This window comes from Anguilla rostrata, chromosome 8, assembly GCF_018555375.3.
Source record: "Anguilla rostrata isolate EN2019 chromosome 8, ASM1855537v3, whole genome shotgun sequence".
Lineage (NCBI taxonomy): Eukaryota > Metazoa > Chordata > Actinopteri > Anguilliformes > Anguillidae > Anguilla > Anguilla rostrata.
This window is the reverse complement of record NC_057940.1, coordinates 1,017,777-1,030,946: the sequence shown is the minus strand read 5'-3', so window position 1 is coordinate 1,030,946 and position 13,170 is coordinate 1,017,777. Positions and strand designations below refer to the sequence as shown.

General features: G+C 43.9%; 1 protein-coding gene across 1 annotated transcript in view; it reads right to left on the bottom strand.

Annotated features, from left to right (window-relative positions):
• LOC135260283 (FYVE and coiled-coil domain-containing protein 1-like) overlaps positions 1-12,197 on the bottom strand; it is a 32,381-nt gene extending 20,184 nt beyond the window's left edge. Inside the window, exons 1-5 of the mRNA XM_064345523.1 lie at positions 12,086-12,197; positions 9,071-9,129; positions 2,435-2,520; positions 1,798-1,904; positions 952-1,077 (exon numbers count right to left, since the gene is read on the bottom strand). Coding sequence (XP_064201593.1) covers positions 952-1,077; positions 1,798-1,904; positions 2,435-2,520; positions 9,071-9,129; positions 12,086-12,169 — 462 coding nt within the window. The 5' untranslated portion in view covers positions 12,170-12,197. The remainder of the gene's footprint in view (positions 1-951; positions 1,078-1,797; positions 1,905-2,434; positions 2,521-9,070; positions 9,130-12,085) is intronic.
• Between the last annotated feature and the right edge of the window lie 973 nt (positions 12,198-13,170).

Here is a 13,170-nt window from a genome sequence, read left to right as displayed (position 1 = left end):
GACATCTGCTTTTTAAGTTTTAGGGTGACCTTTACAGCTCGTATAATAATATCGCTGACAAGCTGTGAAACATGGCGACCAATTATTTCCGTTTTTTTTTTTGATCAGCTGCACCATCACCCATCCAAAATCAAAAGGAACTTTAGTGAATATCTTGTTTGTGATGTAACGGAATGCTCTGAAACTTTCACACGTTTAAAACAAGCAGTCCCTTTTGCAACATGAAACAAAAGATGAGATTCACTTCAGTGAAATGCAGAGAAATTCTACTTTTCCTGTAAAAAAAATAAAAATACGCATGCACACCTAACCGAGGAAATTTAGCGATGTTTCACACTCCTCATATCACATATACACAGTGAAATGCAGAAGCACTTAACATAAACACATCCAGTCTGTTTCGAAACCAGTGGTTCATTTTTACAAAGTTAGTCAACACTTGTTTTCTCATGAGTTTTGTGTCATGATCAGCTGTGAGTATAACTCTGCTCAGTGCAGTGTGTGTGTCATGATCAGCTGCGAGTATAACTCTGCTCAGTGCAGTGTGTGTGTCATGATCAGCTGTGAGTATAACTCTGCTCAGTGCAGTGTGTGTGTCATGATCAGCTGTGAGTATAACTCTGCTCAGTGCAGTGTGTGTGTCATGATCAGCTGCGAGTATAACTCTCTTGTTCTGTAAAAATTAAAATCGCATCACACTAACCGAGGAAATGCGTGTTCCAGTCCTCATTTCATATACACAGTGAACTGCAGAAGCATACATAAACACTCCAGTCTGTTTCAACAGTGGTTCATTTTACAAGTAAACAACCAAATTGTTTTCTGCTATTTTGCAGTGTGTGTGTCATGATCAGCTGCGAGTATAACTCTGCTCAGTGCAGTGTGTGTGTCATGATCAGCTGCGAGTATAACTCTGCTCTGCCGAACAGCAGGATGTTTGGTGCGCGGTACCTCTGCGATGGACTTGACGAAGCGGATCCCGTCGTTAGCTCCCTTTGTCTTGGACAGGCAGTCGCAGAAGTAGTCCCAGTAGTCCTTCCGGGTGCCCAGCAGCGTGCTCTTTTCCTTCTGGTCAAACTGGGGGGGGGGGGGGCGAAACAGAGGACCTCCGTTCTAAAGAACCCGAAACCCACCCTCGCTCTACCAGCCAGTGCCCAGGCGGGTCAGCGTCCCGCGCCAGCCAGTGTGCCAACTGTCCTGAGACTAATGAGCAAAAACGAGCCTGAAACAAGCCCAACAGCACTGGGGTAGAGGGACTGTGGACCGGGGGCAGCAACAGCTACATTACCAAACCAGCTATTGTACTCTAACAATAGCAACCACAAATGTGAAGAAAAGCAAGGCTGCTAGTTACACTTGCAAACAAAGCACACAGGGGTATACATGTCTACAGGTTAACCATGGTAATAGCCCTGGGAGTGGGTAGAGTACTGCTCAGGTGTGGATCAGACAGTCTACCTGCAGCAGGGTGGGTAGAGTACTGCTCAGGTGTGGATCAGACAGTCTACCTGCAGCAGGGTGGGTAGAGTACTGCTCAGGTGTGGATCAGACAGTCTACGCAGGGGGTAGAGTACTGCCAGGGGTGGATCAGACAGTCTACCTGCAGCAGGATGGTAGTACTGCTCAGGTGTGGATCAGACAGTCTACCTGCAGCAGGGTGGGTAGAGTACTGCTCAGGTGTGGATCAGACAGTCTACCTGCAGCAGGGTGGGTAGAGTACTGCTCAGGTGTGGATCAGACAGTCTACCTGCAGCAGGGTGGGTAGAGTACTGCTCAGGTGTGGATCAGACAGTCTACCTGCAGCAGGTACTCCAGTTTGTAGCAGAACTTGTGCAGGCTGGAGCTGTCATCTGTCACTGGCTCCCCACTCTCTCTGTGCTCTGCACTTAGCTCTGACACTGCATCTAGAGAGAGAGAGAGGGAGAGGGAGAGAGAGAGGGGGGGGAAGAGAGAGAGAGAAGGAGGGAGAGGGATAGAGAGGGAGAGAGAGAGAGGGGGTAGAGAGAGAGGGAGGGAGACAGAGAGAAAGGTGGAGAGAAGGGAGGGAGAGGGAGAAGGACAGAGAGGGAGAGAGAGAGAGAGGGAGGAAGAGGGAGAGAGAGGGAGAGAGCATTCTAACTTTAGTATACTCTTTTTGCAGTCAGTATTTAGCTTGAACACCTATCTTGTGTTTCTACGCTTGCTTATGGTCTTCAATATTTTAGCAAAGTTGATTTGTTTTTTGGAAAGAATCAGCACAAATGGCTCTCATATATCAGCATAAGCAGACTGACAAATACATACACACACATGCACACGCACACACGCACATACACAGACACACATGTGAACACGCACGCACACACACACAGGCACACATACAGACACACACACGCAGACATGCTCACACACGCACACGCATGACACCATGCATACACACACACACACACAGTACCATGCAGGTCTCTGATGATTCTCTGCAGCTGGCTCTCTCCGACGGACCTGGTTGCCATTGTGCTGCTCGGGGTCACAGAGCTTCTGCTACAGAGAAAAACAGAACACGTCAAACCAGACATTCACATCACACTCACACCTGCCCGCAGGCACACACACATACACAATCACACACACACATGCCCACACGCCCGCACGCACACATATATACACACTCACACACACACACACATACACATAAGCACTCACACACACACACACACGCATGCACACACACATACACATGAGCACTCACACACACACACACACACTCACACACATACACATAAGCACTCACACACACACACACACGCATGCACACACACATACCCACGCACACGCACGTACACACACACACACCTGCAAGTGCAAACACACACACACACACACCTGCAAGCACACACACACATACACCTGCAAGCGCGCACACACACACCTGCAAGCACACACACATACCCATGCACACGCACGTACACACACACACACACACACCTGCAAACACACACACACACACACACACCACCTGCAAGCACAAAACACACACACACCTGCAAGCACACACACACACACACACACCTGCAAGCACACACACACACACACCTGCAAGCACACATATACACACACACACCTGCAAGCACACACACACACACACACCTGCAAGCACACATATACACACACACCTGCAAGCACACACACACACACACCTGCAAGCACACACATACACACACACACACACACACCTGCAAGCACACACATACACACACACACACACACCTGCAAGCACACATATACACAAGCGAGTAGTTTTGACAGGGCAGTGTAGCTAAATACCGTAGCTTCTAAAATTCTTTGGAAACCCTGACATTTTAAGGACAGTTAATAATGTAATAATGCAATAATAATAATAATAATAATAATAATAATAATGTTAAGAGCAGTATCCTTATGTTTTAATGTTTCAGTGAGCCCCAAGATTAGATTTTTTAAGGCATTATCTCTCCTCAATTTTTTTTACATCTGCAAATGGCAATTACATGCTTCATTTTGTCCTATATCAAACTCTAATGCAAATGTTGAATCAAAACAAAAAAATGTATTGATGTTATTTGCGCAGTTACCTATACGGCAATTTTTTTGATAGTCATTATGAATTAAAATTTAACTTTAATCGAATTAGGCCTCCTAAATGAGGTTTATGAGGTTAATCACTAGATTGGGGAAATGACTACATTTCTAAAAATAAAAAATAAAAATAGGCAGGCAAAAAAATGCACAAAAATCCTCTCAGCAAAATCTACTTCCCCTATTGAACGGTGCACAGTCAGCACCAAAACTTCCTTAGGAAATTAAGCCTGTAGAAGCCACCAGACCAGCCTATACCCCCTGCTCCACCCAACACTTGTCATGATCCATAAATGAGACACAAAATGTGTTTCATTATCCAAAAACAAATATCTTTCAACTTCATCTATCATGTAAATTCTGTGTGTAAATGAATTTGCACCGATTTGTACAAATGAATAGGCCCAGATATTTGTGAACACATTGTTTACCCTTTTTCACGTACACCACATACTTTGTTTGTGAGAACCAGAAATATGTTTCCAATTTCCGCATTTCTCTCTCCATGTCAGATTGCAAACGAATAGGCTACTTTTCTACAGTCTAGGATCTGAATCCATCGTATGCCAGTTTTTTGGGCGTCACACAACAAAATACTTTGATGCACGTCCTGAGACCAAACACGGTAATAATGAAAGTAAATAAAATTCAGACAGCACAGCGATCAATCAGCTGGACTAATGACGTGTTCTACAACAGAAACTGCTGTATTAGAGCTTGCTAATGTGGTTAAACTGTCGTTCAAAACTATAGAATCCAGATAAAGAAAAACTACATTAGTACTTCGTGATTGCCGATAATTTTTTTTTATCGTACAGCAGATATTTCAGCTTCCATTAGTTCGTGGTTACGGTCGAGCTCTCATTCTAAGTCTACGGTTACCACGCAAACATTAAACATAACTCAAAAGAATCTTCGCCGAAATACACCAGCGGATATTTCAGAAAAAGAAGACAGGTTTACATACAGATTGCTATATTTGGTGACTCCCGGCAGTCGTGCTTGGTTTACGGTGAATACGAGTACTGCCACTGGTAAGGCAGGCGGAAGTGATGATTGACAGCTGCGGCACACAATTAAAAATAAGATTCAGAAAACAACAGCGGAGGCGTGCTAGATGACACGCATAGTTCGGTTGCACAGTAGTAGCCTACAGGGAAACGGCTGCATCCGAATAGTACAAAAAAACGTCCTATGTCTTTTCCTAACCACTTTTCCTTTTCGTTCTTATCGTGTTGTTTCATGCAGGCTGTATAAACGTTCACAACCCGGTGAAAAATATTAGGCTACTTCATTACCAAGGTTGGAATTGAAATAAAAAAGTAATATAGGCTACCAGTCGCAAAAGTGAAACGACAGTCTACCTGCAGCATGGTGGGTAGAGTAGGCCTACTGCTCAGGTGTGGATCAGACAGTCTACCTTTGAGAATGGTTGCTCACGCTTACGCTCCTCTCCACTCATATTTATCAACATGAATCCCAATTACTATGATTGTATGAAAATAATTGTTAAATTTATGCAAGATGGCATAACATATTAGGCCTACAAATCTACTACTGTACATATTCTTAAGTTTCAAACATGTTGAATTAAAAACATCATCTGGCTAAAAACATCCCTTTTTTCTTGAAAGACAGACTTCTGTTATGGTTAATATGCTGATTATGATCTAATTATAAGCCTATGCATATAATGCGTATGTATGTGTGTGTAACCTGTATTCACCCAGGGTAGGTTCACTGAGCACGGATCGATGCTCTTTTGCAGGAACGCCCTGCTTCACACTCACACACATTCACACTTGGGAGCTGCCCAGTACAACCACAATCCTCTATTGTTGGCCACTGAGCAGCTCCACCAAAATAATAGCTTAAAAACCACTACACAACTCAGTCATGTTAATCGTTTGTTTTTGTGAACGGCCGAATGGTGCGTCGCTTTAAATGTTGCTGCCGCAAGGAATTGTGGGACGGCATTATCTCCTTTCCTTTTGTAAAGGATGGTCCAGTGTACCCTATGCTAAAGGAGATAAGAAAGGAAGCATTGAAGCACCTTTCTTTAGCATTTAGAGAATTCGACCAGCTCTTATCATGACTGCCACTTAGATACTTCTGGGTTATTTCACTCAGTTAGGAACGCTCCTAAGCTAAAAAGGCTATTCGAACACAGCCTTGATTAGACCCGAAAGTATCTAAGTATCTGAGGTCAAGGAAAAGTGGTTAAGAAAGGCATAGGATGTAATTTTTTTGACTATTCAGGTGCAGCCCAAGTGTTATGTGGCTGCTTGGTCCCTCCGAAGAACTAAATGAAACACACCACTAACAGAAGTGTGGACAGATACAGTGAGTAATTTAGTTTATTTAAACAAATTTAAATGTAAGCTTATTGTGGAAAAAAAGAAGTGCAATTATATAAATATGAATTATGTTTTAAGCATTCTAAAGCCGGTCAGTAATTCAGCACAGGGCCGGCCCGTGGCATAAACGCTGTGCGGTTGTTGTTATTTTCGTAATTACGTTATTCATCCCCTCGCAGAACTAATGGTATAAATTTTAAATGGAATGGCAACCGAACATTTCATAACAATGCAATGTAAGAATGGTTTTATCAAGCGCACCACCCCCTACCCCCCGCTCGACAGACTCCAACAAACCCCCAACCCCCCCCCCCCCCCCGAAAATGGCTGCCGTGCATCAACCAGGTGATTGATTAAACGTTGGTGGTGGAGTTTCCCCCTCATCACTGTAAATTGCTTTGAGTCGTTGGCTGGAGGCAAAAAACTAAGAAGAAGAAGAAGAAGAATTATGAATTATTTATTTTTTTAAATGATGTACAAAAACAAAGGCAAAAAGCAGTCTGGGACTATACGAATCTGCACACCGAAACACACTGATTCTATTTAAAGGTTCTTGGAAGTGAAAGAGCACAAGACACCGGTGAAAAGCTGAACCAGAGGATGTGAGTAATTCACAGCTTCTGTTTTCGCAGAATATCTCGCAGCGAGACGAGCGTCGAGCAGCCTGTGCATGGTCGCTTTGAGGCTGAACTGGTTGATGATGAGACGGGGCTGGTGTACCTGTGCGAGGACCCTCCCTCTTCGATCGCCGTGGCGACGGCCGCCAGTTTCGTGGCCATCTTCTGCGTGAGCGGGAATGTCCTTCTGCTCTACGTGCTGCTTCGGCACGAGGACCTGAGACAGGTGACCAGCCTGCTGGTGCTGAACATGGCCGCGTCCGACCTACTGCTCGCCACCACGCTGCCCTTCTGGAGCACCTATCACCTGTCCCACTGGTTCTTTGGCCCTGCCCTCTGCAGGGTCCTGGTCGGTGCCTACTTCGCGGGCCTGAAAAAAAAGTGAACGCTTTCAAAATACACATTTGGCCGGGGATAGTAACTCAGGTAAGAGGGTGGCAGTCATCTGCACTAACCCGCAGTCTTCTGGATGCTGCTTTCCTCTGCCTCAGCGGGGGCGGGGGGTGGGGGGGGGGGTGTGGGTTCACACATTCTTATCTGTCTCAGGACAAGGCGTGCAAAAGAGAAATGAGTGACTCACTGTCTGCACGAACAACTGCTTTCACATCCTTGGTGATGGTGGGCGGTGGTCAGGATTTCCCCTGGGTGGCAGGACACTGCCTGTCGACTGGGGGCACTGCCCGGGATTTTGGGCCCCTGGAACAGATGTCACATTGGGCCCCTGCACAGTTACAGCACTCTTGGAATCGTGAAATGGCGGTGCAGGGCAGCTGGACTCGGCTCTCCGCCTGTGACTGGTGGACAGACAGCTGTCACTCATCCTGGGGGGTAGAGCTTGTCTGAAGAGGCGGCCATAAAGGGACTATCACGAGCATCGGAGTTCAGACACTCTCCCTCGAAATCTGTGGGTGTGATCTGTGCCTGAACAAACGCTTTGTATGCATTGCCATGCTACAGGTAAGGAGTTCATTTCTGATCATTCAGCTTCTTACATATTCATATTCATATATTCATTTTCAAATGCATGTAAGAGCAATGTTTTCATCACATAAAGTTAATGAAATTTTACTAGATTTGTATGACATAATATCAGTTTTCATACAATTTCATGTCTTTTAAATAATAATAATAATATATGTCCATATTTTCAGCAATATACTATTCCATTAAGATGTACCATTGTTAAAATATTACAAATACTTTATTATATAATAATAATAATAATATATGTCCATATTTTCAGCAATATACTCTTCCTTTAAGATGTACCATTGTTAAAACATTGCAAATAAGTATTATTATTATTATTATTATTATTATTATTATTATTATTATTATTAATAATAATAATAATAATAATAATAATAATAATAATAATAATAATATAATGACATTTTAAATATATATATATATATATTCTGCATGTACTCTATTTCATTGTTTGTAATGTCTCATCAGTAAAGATAGGCAGGTTGCAGAGTGGGGGGACGACAGAAACATGGCGTCTGCTCTCACAGCCTCTCCCTTGTCTGACGGAATCCAAGCCGCCACGGATTACTACGACTACAACTACAACGACAACGGCTCTTTGGTGATCCTGGGGGAGGACGAGCCCCAGCAATTTGGCGGGACGTTCTCCGGCGTTCTGTACACCCTGATCTTCATCCTCAGCCTGGTGGGGAACAGCTTCCTGCTCTGGGCTCTGCTGGTGCGGGAGGACCTGAGGAAGACCACCACGCTCTTCCTCCTGCAGCTGGCCATGTCCGACCTGCTGCTCACGCTGACACTGCCCTTCTGGGCCGTCTATCACCTGCACCACTGGGTCTTCAGCACGCCCGGCTGCCACCTCCTCGTCTTCCTCTTCTTCCTGGGCTTCTACGGCTACATGGCGTTCCTGGCGGCGGTGACGGTGGACCGCTACCTGGCCGTGGTCCACGCCGTGCGGATGCTGCGGCTGCAGTCTCGGCTGTGCGTCGCGCTCTCTAGTGCCTCCCTGTGGCTGGTGTGCGTCGCCGCGAGCGTCCCGGAGGCGGTGCACTCTGAGACTGTGGAGAACGGGGGCGAGACGCAGTGCCGGGCGGCGGATCAGCCGCTGCACCTGGAGCTGCTGGGATACGTCGTGCAGGTCAGCCTGTTCTTCCTCCTCCCCTTCGCCCTCATCCTCTTCTGCTACGTGCGCATCTGGGCCACCGTGTCCAGGTGCAGGTCGGCCAGGCGGGCGCAGGCCGTGCGGCTGATCTTCTGCATGGTGCTGGGGTTCTTCGCCTGCTGGGCGCCCTACAACGTGGTGCTGATCCTGGGCGCCCTGCGGCTCCTGGGCTGCCCCGGGCTGACGGGGCACGAGGCCAAAGAGAGGCTGGCGTACGCGTACTACGTGTGCCACGCCCTGGCCTACTGCCACTGCTTCCTCAACCCCGCCCTCCACGTCTTCGGCAGCGGAAGGTTCCGCGGTTACCTCTCCGTCCGTCGCCACAGCGACCGGGGGAGGAGCCTGACACTCACCACTCAACACAGTGTCCAGCGAGGTTCCACCTCCCGTCAGTGATCTGCTGTGTGTGCAACTGCAGAAAAACAAAGAAGGAAAAAATCAGAAGCGGGGATGGGGAGATTGGGACATCCTGAAATACTTGGAACTGAAAGGAAAGACTTTCAGTTCCCTGGAACCACTATGGTGAGAATCAGCCTTGTCTAGAAATATCTCACTATTTTATAAGTTGTTTTTTAATTTTTTTATTTGGCAAATTATCTAAAAAAAAAAAAAAAAAAACACTTAGCAAATATACGTTTTTGTTACACATTGTCCATAAACACAGCTGGGTATTTACTGAAGCAACTCAGGACAAGCGTGAAGTTCATACTTTAACCTCTTAGCGCAAAGCCCCCGAGATTACTGACATTTGGTGCTACTGCAACCAAAGTGTGAGTTAAAAACAGAAACGCGCTGTTTTAGTTTCATTAGTAGACGATACACGACAACTATGCTGAATACGGAGTTTCGCAGCGCCACCATTGTCGCTCTGGTAGTTCATTTAACAAGCACCCCCTCCCTGCAGTCTCATCTACAACTACACCCCCCACCCATGACAATGGACAATATTGTCTATCTTGGCATTCATAAAAATATTATTTCACCACTAAAAAAATCGTATTCGGTCATAGCAACAAGATAAACCCGAAAATAGCCCTACGATATGCCAATACAGCAGTGAATGCTCACTGAATAACGAAATAAACAAGAAAAAGTTTTTAAAAATGATACCATGTAATTCTACAGTCAATATCTGGGACTAAATATTGAATAAATATGCAACCTTACCGTTGGTTTTACATGTAGAGATGTCCCTTTTGAGACTGAGTGCTCATATATTGTCTTAGACAATCCGTTTGTGTAATATATGTGCTTTTGTGATGCCTGGGTACCTTCAGAAATAGCTGTGCGTAATACCGCACGTGTTGTTTACAGCATTGTCGCCCTTTATAGTACAGTCTGGCTTGATTGACAATTAATTTATTCAGGTGAGAGTATAAGCTTCTAACGATGTATAAAATGTCTAATTTTACTTTTGGAATAGCGTTTTTTAGGTCAGCGTAACCAAATATTTTCTTATCATCGCATTCACTTACGCACACTCTGTGGTAGCAGTAAAAGACGCTGCACCTAACGAAACGTGCTTAACGATATTTCATAATTTTTTGGAAAATACTATTATTATTAAGGACTTCTGGGCATAGCTACGCCATATGTTTGCTGATAGACCTAGCTGTCTTTAAATAGGTTAGTGGTATGATATAATGTGGATATTTCACACTGTAATATAAGCGTTAGTTAGTAGTGTAATCATTTTTGTGAAGCATGCAGCAGTGATGACGTGAGAGTTGGAACATTGCCAAAACGTGACGGTTAAAAATTGTCGTCCCATCCCCATACAAGAAAACATACGACAGTACAGAGTATAGAAATACACACAAGAGTTAATTATTACACATTTAGGTACTGCACCGCATTGTGTGACTATATTTTTGCGTTATTTTTAATCTGATAGCAATGTTCCATCTTAAACCTTCATAAGGAACTCATTTATATGCTTTATAATGGACAAAAATCATTTTATTCATTTTTGAAGAGATTTTGGATATGTTTCTGGACCCCTAGATATTTTAGACCACTGTACTGATGGAAAGCTTGTAATTCCCACCTGAAAATGATGCAACAGTGAGTTTCTTGAGTCAAAACAGTTGATTTGTAGTGAAATATGTGAATATGTTGTGATTTACAGCAATGCATCATTCAGACATTTTGGATAGATTTGGAGATGCTGGGTACACTGCTTAGTTTTTGCTTCATAAATCTATAGTAGTTCTACATATCCACCCTTAGATTTTATGAACTTGTGGTCAAGAAGTTTTTGATCCAGTACAGTATGTATAGTTTAACCTGATGTATATATGCAATCTATCAGTATTTCATTGCAAACTAAAAAAGTGCAAATTCATTTTAGATTTTTTGTCTAGACAATTGCATTTGTGGCACTGTATTTCTTCCAAAATTATGCATATAAAGTAATCTGCATTAGTATGGTAAATGGTACAAATGTCTTGCTTCATTTAAGCCATTTTTCGAGTCTCTGTGGTGTTCACATCTGGAGGTATAAAGCTTTAAATAGGGTACCCCCTAAATGGGCAAGGATTGGCAAGATTAAGGGGTTAAGCTTAGTCCATGGAAATACAAGATGGGACAATCATAAGATATTACTGTATAGTCACTGAAAGGTTTCTTTCTGGGGATGTTACCCATTTGAGTCAAACAGAGTGCAATTCCATTTCACTTCCTATAACTGTTTTTTTTTTTTTAAATATACATACACACCTGTGGTGGCCACTTTTTATGTCTTGTTTAAAAAGCACAGTTTCAATATAATTGCCTGTAAATATCTTATTATTTTAGAAATGCTAGAATTGTTTTAGAAGTGTACGAATGTTGGAAGAATCTAGGGTTATAATCTACAGCGTATCGCAGTACCTGTTGCTTCATAAGCCTTTGCTAACCAAGATGGGTGTGTTGGTGGTTGAAGCATTTCCTGTGAGGCTGACATGTCATTCCAGTGTGGTCGGTGTGTCTCATGACCAAGGATGCTTTTACAGGTTGGCTCAGTAAAGCCAACTCTGCAACAGGAAGTAGTGCAAGTTATCGGAAAAAAATAAGTATTTTCACATCAAAGACAATGCATCAGATCACTGGGACCTTTTTTTTTTTTTTTACATTTAAAAAGAAATGTATAACATTTCATGTTATCAAATTATCATTGCTAATAATATGTATTTTTGGATGTACAGTGTGTGTGTGTCCTTTTCTAAAATACAACCCTGGCTGTCATAGTTGTAGTTAGGTAAACTCTGAACCTCCATTCAATGCACCAACTATGAACTTTGTGCATTTGGCTAATAAAGTTATTTCTTCAGCATTTCTGTTTGTGCTCCTCAGGAAAGCTAATTTTTAAGCGTTAAGCCAGTAATCACCTGTTCATCGAGCTGTGCTGAGTCGAGGCTGAGGCAGAGTTTCCGGAGCCACAATCTGCACGTCTGTCTGTACCACAGCGCCATCTGCTGTTCAGAGCTGGTGCACGCACACAAGCACACACATGCACGCACACAAGCACACACGCATGCACGCACACAAGCACACACGCATGCACACACACAAGCACACACATACACACACGCATGCACACACATACACACATGCATGCATGCACGCACACAAGCATGCACACAAGCACATGCGCATGCACACACACAAGCATACGCGCATGCACACACACAAGCACACGCGCATGCACACACACAAGCACACGCGTGTGGAATTTTTAAGAGTTCAATTTATTCCGCCGTACTTTTGTAAGTAGAAAAATAAATGCAGGCACGTCTTCGTTTCAAAATAGGTCGTTTAATGTAGCAAAGGAACTAGTGGGTCTGTTACCCAAGTACAGATAAACACAGAACCGACAAATGACGGAGACAGTGAATACTTATACCCTGTTCCTTCAAGGACACAAAGGGCCAAATGGTTATCTTAAACACATCATGGGGAAGGGGGGGGCGAGGTAATCAGACATTGGGGGGGGGAAGAAACAAGGTGTGGGGAAGTTGGACTGAAGTAGGGGGTAGAGGATACTGCATATCAAAGGGAGAGGAGGATATCTTAAACACATCATGTGGAAGGGGGGGCGAGGTAGGGGGGGGGGGAAAACAAGGTGTGGGGAAGTTGGACTGAAGTAGGGGGTACAGGATATCACACGATGGTACTGCATATCAAAGGGAGAGGATGTAGCACAAAGGGTGTGATTAAAGGTCAATTTAACTGAGTGTGGTGGTAAACAATCAATCTTATCTGCAGCTGTCCCACTACAATGTGAGACACCTCAGAAGGGTAGAACTGTGGCTTCCATGTTTTCCAACATTTTCCCTACTTTTTTTTATTTTATTTTTTATAAGAAAGTCTTCTATAATCAAAGGTATATGTATAGAAAAGAATATGAAGCAAAAATAAAACATAAAAATTAAAACAAAAGCACACAAATTATTCAGGGGTTATTTCTGAGCCA